This window comes from Brachycentrus maculatus, unplaced genomic scaffold (genome assembly GCF_059751285.1).
Source record: "Brachycentrus maculatus isolate JH-2025_06_01 unplaced genomic scaffold, ASM5975128v1 h1tg000356l, whole genome shotgun sequence".
NCBI classification, from domain to species: Eukaryota; Metazoa; Arthropoda; class Insecta; order Trichoptera; family Brachycentridae; genus Brachycentrus; species Brachycentrus maculatus.
Window position 1 is genome coordinate 176,443 of NW_028281105.1, and position 22,040 is coordinate 198,482.

Here is a 22,040-nt window from a genome sequence, read left to right on the forward strand (position 1 = left end):
ATCATAAACATGGTTAATATTAACAACATTTTGAGTGTCTCCGAATCTTCGTAGAATATCGTTTAATAGAGAATAGAATGTGTAGAATAACTGGTCAAATTATTATGTATGCTTAATAAAAAATTAAAATCATATATTCAGGCGTCTTGAAAAATATCCGGTAAAATTTATATACGTTATGATAAGATAACATTTTATTTCATATAATTAAATAATACATAAAAGTGTATTAAAGGGTTATGAATTCTATGTAGTATACGTATTTATTGATGTTAAAAAACATGACGTTTATTTAAAAACCGGATAACTAACTGCTTAAATTAAATTTTGATGTTACATTATAATTATGCCGATACAGATTTTTTTAAATAATGTTTATTCATTTAACTTATCTCAATACACTTTTTGAATAAACATTATCAAATAATTTTATTAAATATATGGTGGATTGACAGAAACATGCATTCAGAAATACACAGTTTTTGATAAATTTATTTTAATATAAATTCACGTTATTTACAATAAAAATCTAGTGCTTCCATATTGTACATTGTTTTTTTGAACATTTTTATTTATTTTATGTAAAGGCCAATGCTTCATACGGATACAATGACATGTATCCTGACTGTACGATATTTCTGAAAAAAAAACAATTAGGTTTAATTTTATCATTAAATAAAAAAATATATAATTCGGCCCGCGTTGCTGTGGCTCAGATATTATTAAATTTAATTAAATAAATTGAAAAAAAATACAAAAAATCTATAAAACAAAAATGCATTCCAAAACATTGAAAATGTTATGTGACAACAATGTCAAGAAATATTCTGTGCGCCATAATAATATTTAGTATTCAGTGTGTTGCTGTAATATCCAACAGATGATGCTGCCATTGCAAAATCTGATTGAAATATATATATATATATATATGTATATATATAATTTATTATTAGATTAAAACCAATATTTTTAGCTTTTCCACTTTTTTATTTGACCAGCGACCGGGTTTCGTCGTTACCGACATCATCAGACTGATGTCGGTAACGACGAAACCCGGTCGCTGGTCAAATAAAAAAGTGGAAAAGCTAAAAATATTGGTTTTAATCTAATAATAAATTAAAAATGCAATTCCATCACGAAGTGTCAGTGGATAATATAAATCTATATATATATATATATATATATATATATATATATATATATATATATATATATATATATATATATATATATATATATATATATATATATATATATATATATATATATATATATTTATATATGTAAATATAATATATATATATATATATATATATATATATATATATATATATATATATATATATATATATATATATATGTATAATTTTTTTTTTATTTGTTACAGGTTTGATCAACACGTGCGCATTAGAATGCAATGTTGTGTCAATATTAAAAATTAGAAATATTTGTGTTTTTATTATATACAAAAATACTTAAATTTCATACTATTTCTGTGAGCCTAAGCAACTCATTATTAGAAATAAATATTGAGTCGTGGTAGAGTGGTTCGAACCGAGAAACTGTGACTCAAGAGTCCGCGATACTTACCACGGGACCACAACCCTACACTATTTATATTCATATTTACCCAATTTGCCTCGGAGAACTGACGCTGGCAACACGAACAGTAAGACTAAATTTTACTTCAGGAAACACAGCCTGTATATTTAATCCATGGTATTCTTTATCACCGGTATTGATTATAACTACGGCACGATCTCCTCCCAGGAAACCTCTGAAAATGAGGATATTAATATCAAAACATCTACTCACATTAATATACTTAGAGATTTTATATTACGCTTGTATCGATCTTCTTAACTATGTTTTATCTTGACTTTATAAAAAGGGTACCTTCTGCAAAAATGTTGGAGTGTAATATGGTTTTTAAAAAATCAATTTATTTTTTTATCCTATCCTTAACCGTTCACATAAAAATGCATTGCAGTGAAACAATATTATTTTTATCGTGAGTTACATAAAAGTACGGTGATCAGTTCTGCGTTTGGGTGCTAGTCCAGAATGATATGAATTTTGATACAATTTCTCATCAGTATAAACTGTTGAAGTCGTAGTCTGTTTTTGGATTTATTTGAAAATACAAAGTAATTTTTTAATTTGATAAGTTACCTAGTGAAAGCGAAAATATTTTCATCGTCAACTATTGTATTTATCATCAAATCTCCGTATTTAAAAATCTCAAGTTGACGCAGGGAGGCCAAGGCAAGGTAGTTCTGGAAAAGAAAAAACGATAGCTTTTTCACCGTTAGGTTTAAGGATTTTTTTTAAATCAATGGAATAAACAAACAGTATACAAAATAAACCAATTTGTAAATTTTTGGAAGTTTATTCAAACACGTATTAACAATACTTCGCATTATCTTTATCGTGATATCGCGATAAAAGTGCTTACGATGATGTTGTTTTTTATATCTTTTTACGATCGTATAAACGCACTAATTACTTCTTTCGTGGGAATTAATACGATTAAAATAAATATAAAGAGTTTTTTTGCATTTTTTTCAACCTCATTTTTTACAATATTTATCAAGTGCAGAAGAAAAAATATTTTGTAAAACTTATTTATTCCACTTATTTTTCGTGCTATTAATGATTTTGGGCACAACATTTTAAGTTTGTATTACTTTGACTAATGTAACCGAATAATTTCCATTAAATATGAGTATGGAATCATATTTAATGGAAATTATTTAAAGTGTTTAAATCCCACCAACCATTAAAATCAACAATAAAAGTCTTTTACTCCAAAATATTATGTTTTTTCTCGTGAGTAACTTTGATTTAAAAGCATTAAGTAGCGAAGGTATATCACAGAATCGAAAAATATACATATGATAAAGTAAAATGATTTAAACAAGATATTTTCTTATACCTTTCTCCAACCATATTCCACACGATAAATGGGTAAAAACTTAGTATAACGTCATAGCTTGCTGAAATACCGGTCTGTAGAGAATTTTCTACTCAAGTAAATTATTGTTTTATTTTAATAATATTTATTAGGACTTAAATGGGCGGCGGAAGGCACTCAGGCTCCATTTTTAGATTTTTACTGGCATTTGAGATATTTTCAAATCTCGGAACATACATACTGTCACTAACGCATCCGGCATTTTAGGACGGACGACAACCCTTCACCAGCATTCACGATTAAATAGCTAATGTCAACATTCAACTGATTCAATAAAATTTATAATTATTTTTTACCTTTTCTTACTTATACTACAACTACTGTTAGACACTTTATCTTTATATTGGTGAATGTTTTTATTTTGAAACATTTATAATGAAAATGATAAAATGTTTGAATCTTTAACTCAATTTTTTTCGCAAATTTATCAGCTTTTATTATTAATAAAAATTAAAATTATATCAACATTAATATTTTAAGATATTACAACATCGCTATGACCTATATGATAGCCATTCAGTATAATCCTGAGCGGCTTTTTCGTGATGTCTTTACTTTACGTGAAATTCTTCATGTATTGTAAAGCAGTAAAGAAAATAAATAAATAACCAAATAAAGGCGTATTTTACCGTGTAATGACTCTTTGAAGCTTCGCTTTGTAGCTTTAAATTTAATTCCTTGTAGTTATCTGCTACTGGTAACCATGTCTTACCCTGTGTATTGGAAAAACCTAAAAACAAAACAAATTTTCAATTATTGTTATTATTTCATACACTTGAAATTTGTGTTTTAATAACACAAATTTTGGTGAAAAGAAAATAAAAAATCAACTGGTGTATATGTTGTAGATTTAAGTGTGTTTATTTAAATTGCTTTTCTGATTTATTTTCTACATTGCAAATTTTACCAGCATGGTTCGAGTCATCCCACTGGAATGGAGTCCTGGCTGGATCTCTGGAAGTTGAGTTAAATAACTCGATTCCTGCATTACATCCCGCAGGATCTACTGTGTCTTCCCAGCTTAGAAAGAAGTTTTTCATAGCTATCTCTTCTCCCTGAAAATTTATAGATTTTGTAAATTTATTATATTTGTATTTACTTACAGTACATTTTACTGTACTTTTACAATGCATTTACTACTATTTTACACCCCAGTCTCTCTTATCTCATAAATACTTAAATTTTATTTATGTTATACAATGAACACAAACGTCGATAACTATAAATTGAAATATTTTGTACATTTAATGCATTAATGTGGTGTGGATATATAACTCTCTCTTATTATCATTCATCGTTCTTATCATTAAAGTAGTATTACACAAAGTGAACGATGAATGAGAAGGAGAGTATTTTATATTGAAATACTTACGTTATATGTAACTGCAATTCCCGGGAGAAGCATTGAAAACATAAGCATTCCATCAGCTCGTTCCTCCCCAAAACGGGAAGCAGCTCTTGGCTGATCATGGTTACCAATCTGTCAAATAAAAAAACTTTAAAATATCATACCAATGTCAACCATTTCAAGTATAGTCAATATAAATTGTGCACCAACTCACCACCCAATTCGCGAGGCGACCGTCTGGCAAATAATCTGCATAGTGGTATATATTACTGACGATAACGCTTGCATTTGTTGAACTATCCATATAGGTTAGCATGAAGTTGAAAGGGAAATGGGCACCTTCATGTGTCTCATTTCCATAGTACTGCATTACCAAATCTATTTCACTCGAGGCTTCCATCAACAAAATTCTAGAATGACATTATAGGCATGAATTGCAATAATAAATCCCCGGGCTTTTTGATTTATTTGAACAACATGGGGGAAAAATACAGAGAATAGATTGAGTGTGTACAGGGCTTGCACACTATCACTGGGTAAAAATTTAATTAAATTTGTAATTTTTCAGTGAAAGTATACGAAATACTCTCAAATGAATATAAATTATTCTTCAAACTCTTATCTTCACCCCAATGGTGCATAAGGCATTGCATCATATAAACGCAGTCTTATCTTAATCGTTAACATATGAAGGAAAGGTGATCAGCCCGCCGCTTCAGGTAGCGTTATATTGAATAAATATTAGAGTGAAAATATTTATTTGACCCCCCCCCCCCTGGGAATTGAACTCGGAACCTCCAGAATGGTAGTCGAGCGTGCTGACCATTACACTACGGAGGCGGACGAATATAAATAGTAAAAAATAATTCATCTCTTCAGGAGTTCTCAAACATTTTTTTTGTTTTTGTTGATATCTCAACACATGTGAAGAAGAATATGGAAATCAGGATATTAATAGGACCAACGACCTGCCATAGGCCGGTTTAAGTGATCTCTTTTTAAATGTGTAACATTCACCATTCTTCCCATGATTGACAACCACACTGCTCAAATTTAGGAGCTTATATAAACTTAAATTGACATCATCTTTAATGTGGGTTTTCAGCACCATCTATGGTTGAGATGAATAAAAAAAAATACATCTGAAACCTTCATTTTACTCTTAGTCTATAAACTCCCAAATCAATCAAAACAGGCACGATTATGGAAATTTGTACAAACCAAAAAATACATATTTTCAATATTTAGTCAAATTTGTAACAACTACATGTCGATTACAAATAGTAAAAATTAATTTGCAAGTGTCAATGAAAATTCGATTTGAAAGTATTTGACGAAAACTGGTTTATAGCATTACTGATAATAGTTTTTTTTATATCTGTAGGAATACTTATAGATCACCTTGCTTCCGATCCGGTATCATTTGTGACTTGATCAAGAGTAGCTCTCCAGTCGTAAACAATCTCGTAAGTTAAATTCCTCTCTCTCGTGTGAATGTGCTCTAAGTAATCGTAGCTTTCTGTAAAAATGAAACTTTTTACATAATGCAGTCAATTTTGTCACAGGGGGTCTCAAAAGTAGCTTTTCACATTTAATTAACAAAGACATTAAATAAAAATTAAATTAAATGAAAGCATTTTTTGATAAATCAAAATGTTTATTTTTTTTTAATAATTTAAGTTAGAATCATATCATACAGGAGAAAGTAACCAAATGCATTTTTTACAAAAACGTGATTATTGACTATTTGATATCTTTCTAGCTCAGTATTGCCCTGAAAACAATCCCAGAGCGATGTTAAACTTGGAAGTATAATATATTGACATTTTTAAAAAGACTAACTGCATTGATGTTTATTTTCTTGCCAAGCGAAAGTGCCTTAAATGGCCCTCTTGAACATTTTACGTTTTGTTAGATGATCAATTTCTCCTATACGACTACGACATGACAACTTAATAGATTATTTTACTTTAATTTTATTTGACAAAAAAAATAAGGTCCAAAATAATAACATTGAAAAAAGCTATTTAGTTGTTGCTTTATTACTATATTAAATGTGATTCCATCAAGAAATAATAGCTAAATACATAAATTTATAAAAGTCTTATTAATAAGGTCACAAAGTTTGATTATATTATTATTTATATGAGTCATTGTTGATACCTTCATCATCAGTAAGTCCAGATAGGGGCTCATCAGGGTATTCTCCATTTTCATCAACATCAGCTTCCACCAAGTGAGGAATAGCGTCAACACGGAATCCAGATATTCCTTTACCCAGCCAAAATTTCAGGACATTCTAAAAATAATAATTTGATCGTTATATTTTTTTCATAAAAGGGGTTATTTTCACAAATCTATTAGCATAAACTAGTATGCAAAATGAAGGTTCCGATCATTTGCTACACTTACATTCATTTCTCTCACAACATTGGGATCCCTGTAGTTGAGATCAGGTTGTTCCTTGAGGAACTGGTGAAGGTACCACTGTCCCCTGACTGGGTGATAAGTCCACGCTGGACCACGAAATACAGATATCTGTAATAAAAAAATGTAAAAGAACAATAAATGTTTTGTGGACAACCACACCTTTTATCCGATACGCGGATTTTATATCCACGAGGATTTAAATGTTATGTTAAAAATAATAAAAAATTATAAAACTAATGTTTTAGTAATTTTTGTTTGAATTTGAGAATGTTTATCATTGTTTTTTTAGTGTATCAAATTTTCTTATGCTTTTCTTATTATGTATAAGCTTAAATTATGTTAAGCCTAACTAAGTGTTATTTATCAAGATAAAAAGATGAATTTTCATCTGAAATTAAAAGAAAATCAATTTGTTAGATACTGTTATACCCCGGTCAATCCGGCATGTTTTTGGATTCATCGAGGTATTTATTATGGATGAATAAAATAGTATTACCCAATTGCTCGGCGGGCTTGCACCGCCATCCCTTCCGTCGTGCCACACATAGAAATTCTCAAATCCTGGTTCCCGTAGGACAGACTTCTGGAACCATTCGCATTCATCAGAAGTATGATTCGGGACGAAGTCGAGCAGAATTCGAATATCTGCACAAATATTTAATATCAGATTATTCCAGTTTATTTATTTATTCCATTTACATAGTAACCCAATCAAAAAATTCTAATAATGTGCCCTCACTGAGTTTTCTCGTGCCAAGGGCACATTTCACAAAAAAATATAATTTAAGAAAGTTGTTTATTCAATCAAATACGACATTGCTAAATAAAAAGATTTATTTTAGGGATCTGCCTATTTTCATTATCCACTTTTTTTAGTATTTTCTACATTAAGTAGTTTCTATTTTTAATTATTTTTTTGATAATGGAAGCAGGTTCATAAATAAGTATCTTGAATTTATTTATTTCTAGTATTGTATCAGAGTTATAAAAAAATTACAATAATATACTTTCACTGAGTGTTCCCATACCGAGGGAACATTTTATATAATTTATTTATATAATTATAATGTAAGAAAATGGTTTATATATGAATAATGTGATATATTTCAGATCTACCCACCTTCAATATCCTCCTATGAATAGTATTTTTATATTCAGTTTTTTTTTATGACTTTATTGATAATATAAGCTGGTTGTACAATTTTATTACTTAGTAATCAAAGCTTTTTGGCCAAAAAAAGTAGGTATATGTTATATGAGGTAGGTTTTTCAAAAATATTTTTTCTTTATTCTAATATCTTTAGCATTTCACAATATATTATAAGTACATTTTTACTATTTTAATTTTGAAATAAGATCCCACAAAGGCATGGCCTGTGTGTGGGTAAACATTTTATTTAAAGTTATTATAAAAGGCGCTGGTAAGAAAACAGTAGATATCAGAAATAAAAAGAAATTAAAAATGCTAATATAAAATAATAAAATTTGTTTCTGTGTTTTGGATCTTATAGTTCATGTACGTTACTTTAAAGTATATTTATTGTAATTTGTCGGCTTTGCTTTGAGGTGTTTTATCGTTAAATAGCTTCTTCATGCCTACTGAAATTGAAAAAAATGGTTTTCTACATCATATTGTCGTTTTATTTCTTACTTCGTTCCTTTGCTTCAGCAATCAACCTTTCTAGATCTTCAATGGTTCCATACTCTGGTGATATATCATAATAGTCGGATATATCATAGCCAAAATCCTTCATAGGAGATGGGAATACAGGAGACAGCCATGTTGCATTAATTCCGATGTTTTCAAGATGATCTAACTTAGATCGGATGCCTTTAAAATAAAAAGAAAAATATAGCTAAATATTTGTTTTCAAATTAATGTAAATGAAAAATACACCCAATGCACTTAAAAAGATTGATATTATATTTCAAATAGATGAATAGAAATTTATTCCTTTAACGTTGCAATTTAAAAAGTGTTCCGTCGATAAAACAGAGTGCGACAGAGGAAAACCAAGATGGCGGCGTAGCTTCTGTTATAACGAGATGGATTTAATGAACTTAAGTCAGTGTTGTTTTTATAGAGCAAAACAAGTATTTTAAACTAATATTATAAAACGATATTAATGAAACTTTTTATACGTTAATACTTTAGAACAAAAGTAAAACATCGATATAAATGCGTGATTAAATTTCTAAATATGTACTTTACGAAAAAATATTGTTACTAACAAAGTCAAACTGTTTCCGTGTGAGTTTTTACAACGGGAGTGTATCCGTTTGGCATATTTTGGTACGATAATTTACAAAAAAAGTGAAAATAAATTTGTAATATTTTTTTAAAAATTATTATTCGAGGAGTATTTTTTTTCATGTAAGACCATTTATGGGTGTATTTTTTTGATTATCGTATTAATAAAAAAATATATATTGAAACACGAACAACGTAATGCATAACGTAGAAAGTCACGTGAGAGCTAGAATCAGACTTCATTCTTTTCTGATTTGTCTTGGCAAAAAAAAACTTTGCCTCTTCCACATGCATGCATCTCGGCGATTATTCCGATCTGACCATTTGGCAAATAATGAAATGAAAAAAAATCGATCTACCAGAAAATATATTTATTTAAAATATATGTATTAAATCCATGATAGTTAATAGTGAAATTTCACTTAGATAAAAAAAAATATTATTGAAACACGAACAACGTAATGCATAACGTAGAAAGTCACGTGAGAGCTAGAATCAGACTTCATTCTTTTCTGATTTGTCTTGGCAAAAAAAAACTTTGCCTCTTCCACATGCATGCATCTCGGCGATTATTCCGATCTGACCATTTGGCAAATAATGAAATGAAAAAAAATCGATCTACCAGAAAATATATTTATTTAAAATATATGTATTAAATCCATGATAGTTAATAGTGAAATTTCACTTAGATAAAAAAAAATATTTTAACAAATTATGTACAATATATCTAAAATCTGATGATGCTAATTCTGCGATATAATGAGATTTTTTATCTTTTAACCATACTTGCCATTTATATCACCGATTCCATCGCCATTACTGTCTTTGAAGGACCTTGGATATATCTGATAAAGAATGATATGTTCCCACCAGTCTTCTCCATAGCACCCTGCAACCACTGCTAACAAAAATACTAGAGACAGAATAGTCCCTCGCATTTTCACAGTAATTTTCAAACTTTCAAACGATCCTCTAACTTAGCCAACAGATTAAAAACACCTCCTATCAAACACAAATATTTCGTCAACTGCCTGAATGACAAACAAAAATATAACATATGTGTTTTTTCAATTTATTTATAATTATATAATTTTACTGATTACGAATCTGATTAAAATAATATTACAAAATAATTCTGAAGTTTATCGGTTGATAAGAAATGCTGTAATTACCGAATCAATTAATTTTATAGATATAACGTATTACACGCATCGTATCATATCTTTAAAGAAATGTAATAATTAGGTTTATTTAAATGGCTTTTTCAATCTCTAATTACTAATTTAACATATTATTAACATACATGCATTATAATAAAATGTTAATTTTAATAACTTAAGGTTCTAAAACCATATAAAGGTACTCATATTTAGCATTTAAGGTATTCTACGAATACGTTTGAGAAATGCAAGCGAATATTAAATATAACTGCATAAACGTGGTTCATGTTAACAACATTTCCAATTCCTTGTTCATATAATAACTGTTCAAATTATAAGCTTAATAAATTTTTTTTAAAAGTTCTAGTGATTCAAGAACAAGGTTTCTGAATTGGTTCATATACACAGAACTTCCAAGAATTTGAGTAGTGTGGATGTCAATAATGGGTAGAATTGGTGAATGTTACACGTGTGTAAAGTGCTCACTTAAACCAGCCTATGACGGTCGTCAGCCCCGTAAATGCCCAGACTTCCATATTCTTCTCTTCATCTTTGATGAAATGTCAAAAAATAATACGTATTTTGTAATTAATTTTTACCTTAATTAAGTGGCAAATACCAAATTTTCTTAACATATATTGTGAAACGTGTTTCGATACATTCTACATCATTTTAAACACCGTGTTGTGCTGTTCACCAAGTGAAATTTAAATAAAAATATATCATTTGTTCCACATTTTTGAGTTAATTTATTATATGTTGAGGTTTCTTGGTGTTTGATTTATTAAAAAAAAAAAAAATAAAAACCATTAATTTTTTTAATGCGTTTATTCCAACAAGTAAAGATAATTTGTGTTTATAAAAATATCGTCTTATAATGCATTAACAGAGATGATTATTTAATATCTATTGTATGCGTATAGAAGTAAGCTGGAAGGATACATTTTAAAATTATTTAAAAAAATACATTTTAAAAATACTTTTAATCGTTTTTTTGTAGTTTTTTACGTTAGAGCCAGGGCTTCGAAAGGATACAAATTCAAGGATCCCGTTTGTACAGTATCTCTGAAATATGGAGAAAAAAACTCTGTTAGCAGCACTCTACAGATATCGACATGGAATGTAATCATTATAATACATGTACCACAAATTAGTACTTATTGTCTGAAATATTACTTGAAAAATAATTAACAGAGTTTAACACACTTTAAATTTAAATAATTTTACTATTTTTTTAAACATAAATAAACATTTTCATCGATTAATTCGGCAGTCACTTTGTGGTAAAATCCATCCATTTTTAATTAATGTTTTACTTGGCAAATACAAACATGTAACAGTAAAAATAAATATGTTACAAAATGTTTCATACATAAAAAAATAAAAGTCTAGTTTTTTTGAGCAGTAAAAGTCTCTTAAAATAAAAATACTAAAATAATAAAAACCCTTACCCGCACACCAATGGTGCATAGGGCACTGCTTCATATGAACACAGTGTTATCTTGATCGTTTACACACGAAGGAAAGGTGATCAGCCCTCCGCTTCAGGTACCAGTCCAGGGTAATATTGAATAAATATTACAGTTAAAAAATCACTTGTATTTATTTGACCCCCCTGGGAATCGAACCCGGGACCTCCAGAACGATAGCCGAGCGTGCTGACCATTACACTACAGAGGCGGACACATAATATGTATTTAAAATATTTACCCAATATCTCTTGGAGAACCGACGCTCGCCACACGAACAGTGAGACGATCTTTCAATCCAGGCATCGCTTCATGAAGATTTAAGGAAGGGTACTCTGTATTACCAGAGTTAATTAAAACAACCGCACTTTCTTGTCCAGAAATTGTCCTGAAATAATAAAAATATAAATAAAATTCAAAAAAACTGTTTGAATTTTCACCCATTAATAAGTTTTACAACATCTGAAGTTTTTGTAACTAATCGTGACAACATTTATATACTCAAAAGTGGTTTTTTACAAATGTTTTATTTTTGATACATATTTAAACAAATAATATCATAATAAAAATGTGTTGAAAACAGATGTCATGAAACATATATCATAACGCCAGGATTCGGCATCTGAACAAATTTTTTCTACCTCTATACGAACTAACTTACCATCACGCTGCTTCTCCACAGAGGTAGGCAGAGAGAATGGAACGCCATACCACCCTGTCTTTGCAAACATTCTTCACCTCTTCCACATTCATGCATCTCCTCATACATACCCGACGATTATTTAGACTCCTGACCCGGCCGCTGTCAATTGTTTGACATACCTGATTGTGTCAAGTTTTCTTCGGCCTTCCTCTGCCTCCATATAGAAGACAAATGCGATAACCACTTCAGTGCATTTGTCTACTATGCTTTCAGTCACAGATTTGATTGTCAGAGGTTTTCAATCCCGGACGAACTTAACCTGAGGCGCAAGTCAAATTGCCTTAGCATTAAGGTTGAAGTGAAAACTCAACATTTCACCGATTTAATACAGTACCGTACTACTGCTTGGTATGGATCGAAAATTCATATATTTACTTTTGTCACCCCTGGCTAAGTTCAAGCAATATCAATATATATATATTTTTTAAATACGAACTCGTGCATTTGATGTAAGATACGTATGTAAATATGTAATTACCTTGTGAAAATAATAATATTTTCATTAATTGCTCCCATCTTCAACTCCCCGTGTTTAAACGTATCAGTTTGGCGAAGAGCAGCCAAACTCATGTAGAACTGGAAAAATGTGTATTTATTTTAAATTTATATAAAAAATTAAGTTCCTAAAAAAACATACACTGACTTTCTAAACAATATATTATTTGACTTATTTTACCTGGTAAGCACTCCTTCTAGCTGTCGTTTGGAGTTTGAGGTTCAATTCCTTATAATTATCTGCTACTGGCAACCATGTCTTATCCTGGGTATCAGAAAATCCTAAAACATTTAAAATAAGGTTTATCTACTGTTTTTATATTTTATGCATAAATATATGTCGATTTACATAACATTTTTATTGAAAAATGTAATAACTGCATGACAAAGAACTTTTCTAAGCATAGATATATTTTATATATCACTCACTCCTTTCAACAACGTCATATATCAAAATACTTAATTTTTCAGGAGATCGTTTTGAAAGTTTGAAAATATAATGAAATGTTTTAAAAATAAATATCAAGCCATTTTTTGAACTTTTTACTGTGCAACAGATCTTTTTAGGTAAAACCTTGAATATTTTTTCTCCATTTGAAAAATATTTACATTTTTTTTTAAATAATTAAAAAACACATTTTCTTGAAAATGCAAAAAACAACACCTTTTGCCCTGTAGCGGGTAAACATTAAGTTAAAAATATGCCGCTTTTGCTGGGATAAAGTACATTTTCTGGGCATTCCGAAAACATGCACAATTGACAATTAACGATTTTTGATATATGACGTTCTTTAAAGGAGTGAGTGATATATATATATATATATATATATATATATATATATATATATATATATATATATATATATATATATATATGTATATATATATAAACTTATGTTATTATATGGACCAAATATATTTAGTACCAGCATTTAGGGAGTCATCCCACTGGAATGGAGTCCTGGCAGGGTCTCTGGAGGTAGAGTTAAACATATCGATTCCTGCATTACATCCCGCAGGATCAACTGTGTCTTCCCAGCTCAGATAGAAGTTTTCCATGGCTATTTCTTCTCCCTGTATTACATTTAATTTTTCTGGCTCTTAACATTTTTTTGATAATCATATTGAATACATCAAAATTTGCGTGGTAATAATATTAAACAAAAAGTGGTATTAACCAAGTGAAATCTAAACATAAAATACATAGATTTTTTTTTTAAATAAATATTTGTGTAAAACATTTTGAGTGCGTCCAAATAATTACAGGAATTATTTTCTTTTTTTTTTTGACATCTCATAGACTCACAGACTTTCATATTCTTCTTCATCTTTGATGAGATGTCAAAAAATAATATGAAAATATTTCTGTTTATTTTCTTATTTACAAAAATATTTCAATTTCATACTATTTCTGTAAGCCTGAGCAGCTCATTATTAGAAAAAGGTATCGAATTGTGGTAGAGTGGGTTCGAACCGAGAAACTCTGACTCAAGAGTCCGCGACACTAACCACGGGACCACAACCCGACACAAAGTGAATTTAAAAAATGACTCCTGAATCAATTAATAAATCAATATCATTTCAATCAAATACTTACATTGTATGTAACTGCGACTCCTGGAAGAAGCATTCCTAACATAATAATTCCATCAGATCTTTTAGGTCCATAACGGGTAGCTGCTCTTGGTTGATCGTGGTTACCAACCTTAAAATAAGTAGACTTATATGTATCCTATTTTTTTTTTATTCAGCATCTTAATCAATGATTGTCAATTGCTATTCAAACTGATATTTTTAACATTTTTTCATTCATTCATTCAAACCCTTATCCGCACCCCAATGGTGCTTAGAGCACTGCATCATATTAACGCAGTGTTATCTTGATCGTTAACACATTAAGGAAAGGTGATCAGCCCTCCGCTTCAGGTACCAGTCCAGGGTAATATTGAATAAATATTACAGTGAAAAAATCACTTTTATTTATTTGACCCCCCTGGGAATCGAACCCGGGACCTCCAGTACGGAAGCCGAGCGTGGTGACCATTACACTACGGAGGCGGACATATTAATATTTTTATAAATAAATAAAAATAGGTTTGTAAGAAAAGAAAAATTCTAAACTTACCACCCAATTAGTGGTTCGGCCTTCCGGTAAAGCGGCAAATAAGCTGGAAGTTCCGCTAAGGATGTCGTACGCATTGGCGTTTTGGTTGAAGAAAGCCAACATGAAGTTGAACGGGAAATGAGCTCCCTCGTGAGTTCCATTTCCATAGTACCGCATCACCAATTCTATGTCACTCATAGCCTCCATCAACAAAACTCTGAAACGATATGTTATAATTGTTATAAATTTGAAGGCTGTAACACAATTACGAATGACTTCACAAATGCATGTGACGGACCATTTGTTATTTTCACAATTGCAACCTGGTAACCATGAATACGGAGAGAATGACAACCTGACAACATTGCGGAAAGGTCGCTTCACCTTGAATAGCTACTATTTAAAAAAAAAAAACACTCAATGATATAATGGAATGATATTTAATATATTATTAGATTAAAACCAATATTTTTAGCTTTTCCACTTTTTTTATTTGACCAGCGACCGGGTTTCGTCGTTACCGACATCATCAGACTGGTCAGACCAGTCTGATGATGGTCGCTGGTCAAATAAAAAAAGTGGAAAAGCTAAAAATATTGGTTTTAATCTAATAATATATTAAAAATGCAATTCCATCACGAAGTGTCAGTGGATAATATAAATCTATTAAAAAGGAATGATATTTGACAGAAACAGACTTATTTCCGTCACTTTGACGTGCGATCAAAACTAACTATGAACCAACCGCTGCAATATACATCCTTAATGGAAAATAATACAGACAATTTAAAACGACTAATAAAAAAATGATCGGATACCATATGCATTTGTAAAAACATTCGCTAGTATGTAGAAGCAATGAGGTCTATTTTTTTAGTTAAGGGGGTAAAACTTGGATCATGATACGAGCGACGAGCGGCAAAATAGCACTACAATTGACAAAGACGGAGTGAGACATTGGTCTGCATTACCGAAAAAATCAAGAACATGTTCATTCATAAATATATCATATCACAGCAGATGAGTAACATGAACACAGACGATAAAATATCGGACCTGGGTTCTGATCCAGTGCTGCTAGTAACCTCATCAAGAGTAGCTCTCCACTGGTAAACGACCTCATAAGTTAGATCCCTCTCTCTTGTGTGGATATGATTCAAATAATCGTAGCTGTCTGAAATCATTAAAAAAATTGTTTTCTTCCCTTTCGATTCAGAAATATATATTATATATTATGATTACGAATACACCCAAACTACAAAATTGAATGAGAAAAAAAATACCTTGGTCATCGGTAGCTCCTGACAGAGGTTCATCGGGGTATTGACCGTTTGCATCTACATCAGCTTCCACCAAGTGAGGAATAGCATCAACACGGAATCCTGATATTCCTTTAGCCAACCAAAATTTCAAAACATTCTAAAACAATAATATATTCGTTTATTTTTTTCATAAAAGGGGTAACGATGACAATTATATTAGCTTATACTAGTATGTGAAATGAAGGTTCTGATCATTAGTTACACTTACATTCATTTCTCTCACAACGTTGGGGTCCCTGTAGTTGAGATCAGGTTGTTCCTTGAGGAACTGGTGAAGGTACCACTGTCCTCTAACTGGGTGATAAGTCCACGCTGGACCTCGGAAAACAGATATCTATAATAAATTATAAAAGATGTATCATGTTTCATGGATTTCTTACAATACTACCATAAATTAATAGTTTCAAAAACAAAAATCGTTTTGGATGAGCTTTATTTTCCGTAAATTTTGGTATTTTTTGAAGAAGAAAAAGTCCTAGATCAGTAGTAACCCAGTGTACTCTACAGATCAACTACGTAACTGGCTAGCTAGAAATTCATTATATAAAGACACATTTTTACATTTGGTAGCCAGCAACCTTTCCGAAAATCTAAGAAATATTTTATAGACATACGTGAACCAAAATGGTAGTCATTTGGTTTGTGTGGGGTTTCCCGAGGTGACATAGTTGTTTCGTTGCAAGTGAGGGAGTTTAGTTACTATTTTTATCAGTAAATGATAGTGCACACAAATACTGACAACAACACAAACAAAACATCACTTAATTGTTTAGATCATAGGTGGCCAACATTTTCAGTAGCCGGGCCAGATTTTAGAAATGAGGTTTTCGCTACCGGGCCGTAAAACAAAATTTATTTTTAATGCCGTTTAATGTTATACTTTTTCTAGATAGAAACAGAATCATTGCATATCAGACATGTTGGCTTTGTTTTTCACTCCACGAAAAAATAGTTTATAGTCCATCTGTCTTAAAAACTTGTCAGTTCTTCTATTACTCTTTCCTTCTTTCTTGACGCCATTATCGGTCTTGAAATTGTCAAGATAGTGAAATACTCCCATATATGGGATATGATACAAACTACGCACGATGGAATGTTTTTTTGGTGGTTTTGTGTACACTAAAGGAAAAAATGTGTGATATGCTCCGCGGGCCGCAAGAAGATACCCGGCGGGCCACATGCGGCCCGCGGGCCGCGGGTTGGCCACCCTTGGTTAAGATGAAACTCATAGACAAAACGAATGGCTCTCTATTTTAATCGAAACATGTATGTTTGAAACGCTGATAAGGTGTTTATAGTACTGTCTAAGTTACCAGTTTTTTTAGGATCGTCCAAAAATGAGACATTAAAACAAGATTAGGTAAAAAAGATTATTTTTTTTTTATTTATAAAAAAAAAGTTAAATACCCAGTTACTCGGTGGGCTTCTACCGCCATCTCGTCCATCATGCCACACATAGAAGTTCTCAAATCCAGGTTCCCTCATCACGGACTTCTTAAACCATTCGCATTCATCAGACGTATGATTGGGGACGAAATCCAGCAAGATTCGAATATCTAAACAAATATTGCGTTTCAATTAAATCGCCCATTTTAGATATTTTCTTTTTTAATAAAATATAATGTATTATTTTTTTGACATCTCAATATAAATGAAGAAGAATATGGAAGCCTGGGCATATATATATATATACGATCCAATTTCGAAACGTTGTACTTGAATCACTAGAATTTTCACCAAAAACATCTATTGGTGAGAAAAGGAAGCTTTTTTTTAGTAGAAACTCTTTTATTTGTATATTTATTTGGATTTTAATCATATACATGATAAACGCCAGAAAATATCCTTTTCATTTTATTATTTGAGCTTATACTTTGACCCCATAATTTATTAACAACATTTTTAGTGTGTCCAAATATTGTGAACAAGTATTTGGGCACACTCAAAATGTAGTAAATGTAATTTATATTTATAATTACCTTTTTCCTTTGCTTCAGCAATCAAATTTTCCAGATCCTCAATTGTTCCGTACTCGGGCGCTATATTGTAATAGTCGGAAATATCATAGCCAAAGTCCTTCATAGGAGAAGGGAATACAGGAGACAGCCAAGTTGCGTTCACGCCAATGTATACAAGATGATTTAGCATGGAGCGAACGCCTAACAAATAAATACGTACATGAAATAAAATCTTCGTAAGTACAGCATATATAAGTTTATTGAAGACGAAAAATAGGAAAATACTGGAAAACGTTTTGAAAAATCAACAAAACTTGCAAAAGGAGGAATAAAATTAAATGGCAAATTACGAGATGGTAGTTTAGCATAAATGTAAAAAAAATATATTCTCTAAACCCTCATCTGCACACGGTAGTGCAAAAGGCACTGCATCATATAAACGCAGTGTTATCTTGATCGTTAATACATAATGGGGTGATCAGCCCTCTGCTTCAGGTATCAATCAGTCCAGGGTAATATTGAATTAATATATTAGAGTGGTCTTTTATTTATTGTACCTCACCCTGGGAATCGAATTCGAGACCCCAGTACTGTAGTGTTGTGACTATTTCCCTACGGAGGTGGATAAATCATATACTTTATGAATAAATGATATTTTTTTATGAAATTTGCTTTAAAATCATCGAAAATATAGAGAATAAATATTTGTAATTTATTTTATTCTTCTAAGAAATGTCTTTAAAAGTTAATGTCCCAAGAAGATTTAACGCGTCACGTATTAACATATACATAAATAAATGTAGAATTCAATCCAACATACCTTGTTTGATTTTGTATATATTACCCAACAATTCAATGTGGAATTCTACCAACTGTCTGCAGTTACAATAAATAAGTATAATCAAACTTTGCATTAAGCTTATGATTTATTCTTTATACATTTTGACATCTTAACAAATAATATGAAAAATATGAAAAAGAAAGTTAAAAAAAAGTAAAAGTAAATCCTCAGTGGAGAAACCCAGATTTGTGAAAAGGGATTTGAACATGATCAAAAATGTTGCCATATTATTTGGTTTGTCAAATGGCAGTGGGCAGGACATATTGCAAAACAGGACCTCACAAGATGGACTCCAAGAATTCTAAGATGGAGACCTTGAGAGAATAAAATAGGTGTCGGAAGACCCCGAAACAGATGGTCCGGCGACATAGTCGCTGTGGGAGGTAAAAACTGGCTGCAAGCAGCAAAACAGATGCAGTGGAGGTCAGAGGGCTCATGAAGAAGAAAATTATTTGGTGTTCAAGTAAACAATTTTTTTTATAAAATAAATCTGCCCAATAATTTCTTACCACAATATATCGACAACAAGGCGTGTTTCTTTTGATTTATTTTTAAAATCTAATAGTTTAATGTGAAATTTCTTTTGTTTCCGTAGAAATTTAAGAACCAATGTTGCCGTAATTCACACGTCTTGTGCATTACAATGAACCATTTTATAAAATTAATCTGAAGTTTCTCCGGGTTTTGTTTCTTGCGACTTTTTAAGTCACCATTGTGGTGCGAACCGGGGCAGTATTGTGAAATTGCAACTGTTGCGACTATTGTAACAAATTCCACTGATTACCATTTTTAACCTAGTTCCACCGGAGGGGGTGGCTGTTACTATTATTCCCGGTTATTATCCTCACAACTCTTCGCGTTTCTTGCTCTTTCATCCCTTAGTTCCCACTTATTCGACGCAAAATGGTGGAAAACACAATAATTTGGTTTAAACTCTGCAATACTCAGTGAAAACGGTAGAACTGAGCGGTGATTATTTGACGCTATGAAATTATTTATTGTTTTTATTATACTTTTTTTTAAGTCTTGAAGCTTGGGATTTCCGTTTAGTTGAATTCTCAAAGTTGTTTATATGGACCCACAAACGTTCAATTTTTTTTTAAGTTAGGATTTATGTTTCCATGAGAAAAAAAATAATTTACAAGATTTTAAGAAAGGTAGACTGACGTAGTTGACATATAATACTGGCCACGGAAATCAGATATCATACCTTTTTATCTTTAGCCAAATATTAAACAATTGTTATTAGATCTTAAAGGTCATTACTCCCATTAACATATTATTATCTAAGTTCTTTGTTTATTTTAAATTTGTTTTATTTTATGAATCTCATTTGGTTGTGATTTTTTTCCAATATTTTTTAACATACATTTTGTGTCTTAAAGATCATGGCATGAATAAAACTTGTATGTTATTTTCTTACTTAACTTAAAAACGCTCTTTAAGTAACTAGTATTGTGTAAGCTGTTAAAAAGATAATTACAATCAATTTGTCTAGGCATTAGGGGTAATTTGGACTCACTTGGACACTAGGTAATTTTAAAAAAGAATCTCTCTCACGTAAGAAGTCTATGAAGGAAAACTTTGGGAACATCTGGATTAAACATTTTCAAAGTTCTCGACTTTTTATTAAAATATGTTTAAGATTTTATAAAAGTATGATTTTTTAATATTTTTTTTTTCGTATAATATCCTCCTTTGTTATAGTATTATAGTAAGTTCGTCTAGCTACTGTGCTAGAGTCCCCAGGTTTAATTTCCAGGAAAGTAAGAATAAATTTAAGTGATTTTTCACTCTACTATTTCTTAATAAATATCATGGACTGGCAGGATTTATCTCACTGCATTTATGTAAGTAATACTCAAAATAAATACACTGCGTCAATACGATGCAGTGCCCTACGCACCATTTAGAGCGAACAAGGATTAGAAAAAGAGTAATAATTTAATAAACAAAAAAAAATATTTGTTTTTATTATTAACAAAGATACCTCAATTTCATACTATTTGTGAGGGCTAAATCAGCTCATAAATAGGTACAAGTTGTGGTAGAGTGGGTTCGAGCCCAGAAACTCTGACTCAAGAGACCGCAACACCAACCGCGGGACCACAACCCGACACAAATGTACAAAATTCAATAATAACTTACCATTAATGTCACCGATTCCATCCCCATTGCTGTCTTTGAAGGACCTTGGGTATACCTGGTAGAGAATCATATGCTCCCACCATTCTTCACCAGAGCATCCTGCAACTACAGCGATAAGGAATATCGCAAAAGGGATTGACCCACGCATCCTTACGGTAACAAATTGATCAACCAGATATTACAATACCCTTGACTCAGGAAATAGAGTCAATAATCAAAAGGTAACTTCTACTCCACCTACTGTCAGAACGACTTAAAAATTACTCACACGTTATTCTAAGATTCCATTTATATATGATATAAAATCGATTGCGTAATCAGATTTATTTTAGACATTACGAAATGCATGCCAATCAATTACAGCAATAAGTGTAGAAAGATAAAATAAGAAAAACAATATTGTTTGTTTATAATCTCAAGTGTATGATCTTTATCACATTTTAATGTTATAAACAAAAATAGTAGTACATTTCTATGTATGTGTGTATTTATATATATATATATATATATATATTTATATATATATATATATATATATATATATATATATATATATATATATATATATATATATATATATATATATATATTTATATATATATATATAAATGTATATATATATATAAATGTAAATATATATATATATATATATATATATATATATATATATATAAATATATATATATATATATATATATATATATATATATATATATATATATATATATATATATATATATATATATATATATATATATATATATATATATATATATATATATATATATATATATATATATATATATATATATATTAATATTGATTAAGTCATAAAGC

At 30.4% G+C, this 22,040-nt stretch overlaps 2 protein-coding genes across 2 annotated transcripts; both read right to left on the bottom strand.

Moving 5' to 3' along the window:
- Positions 1-577: 577 nt before the first annotated feature.
- LOC148303698 (maltase A3-like) lies at positions 578-10,008 on the bottom strand. Its single transcript, XM_088269533.1, has 13 exons — positions 9,794-10,008; positions 8,404-8,583; positions 7,249-7,397; positions 6,735-6,860; positions 6,486-6,621; positions 5,724-5,841; positions 4,537-4,732; positions 4,347-4,454; positions 3,882-4,029; positions 3,604-3,704; positions 2,173-2,276; positions 1,631-1,777; positions 578-638 (listed from the first exon to the last, which is right to left on the bottom strand). The coding sequence occupies exons 1-13, from the start codon at positions 9,939-9,941 to the stop codon at positions 578-580; spliced, it is 1,722 nt and encodes a 573-aa protein (XP_088125659.1). The 5' UTR covers positions 9,942-10,008.
- Positions 10,009-10,976: 968 nt separating this feature from the next.
- Positions 10,977-21,468, bottom strand: LOC148303699 (maltase A1-like). Its single transcript, XM_088269535.1, has 13 exons — positions 21,204-21,468; positions 18,236-18,415; positions 17,664-17,812; positions 16,465-16,590; positions 16,218-16,353; positions 15,991-16,108; positions 14,956-15,151; positions 14,428-14,535; positions 13,757-13,904; positions 13,012-13,112; positions 12,814-12,911; positions 11,874-12,020; positions 10,977-11,228 (listed from the first exon to the last, which is right to left on the bottom strand). Exons 1-13 carry the CDS (start codon positions 21,349-21,351, stop codon positions 11,168-11,170), a joined length of 1,716 nt encoding a protein of 571 aa, XP_088125661.1. The 5' UTR covers positions 21,352-21,468; the 3' UTR covers positions 10,977-11,167.
- Positions 21,469-22,040: the final 572 nt, after the last annotated feature.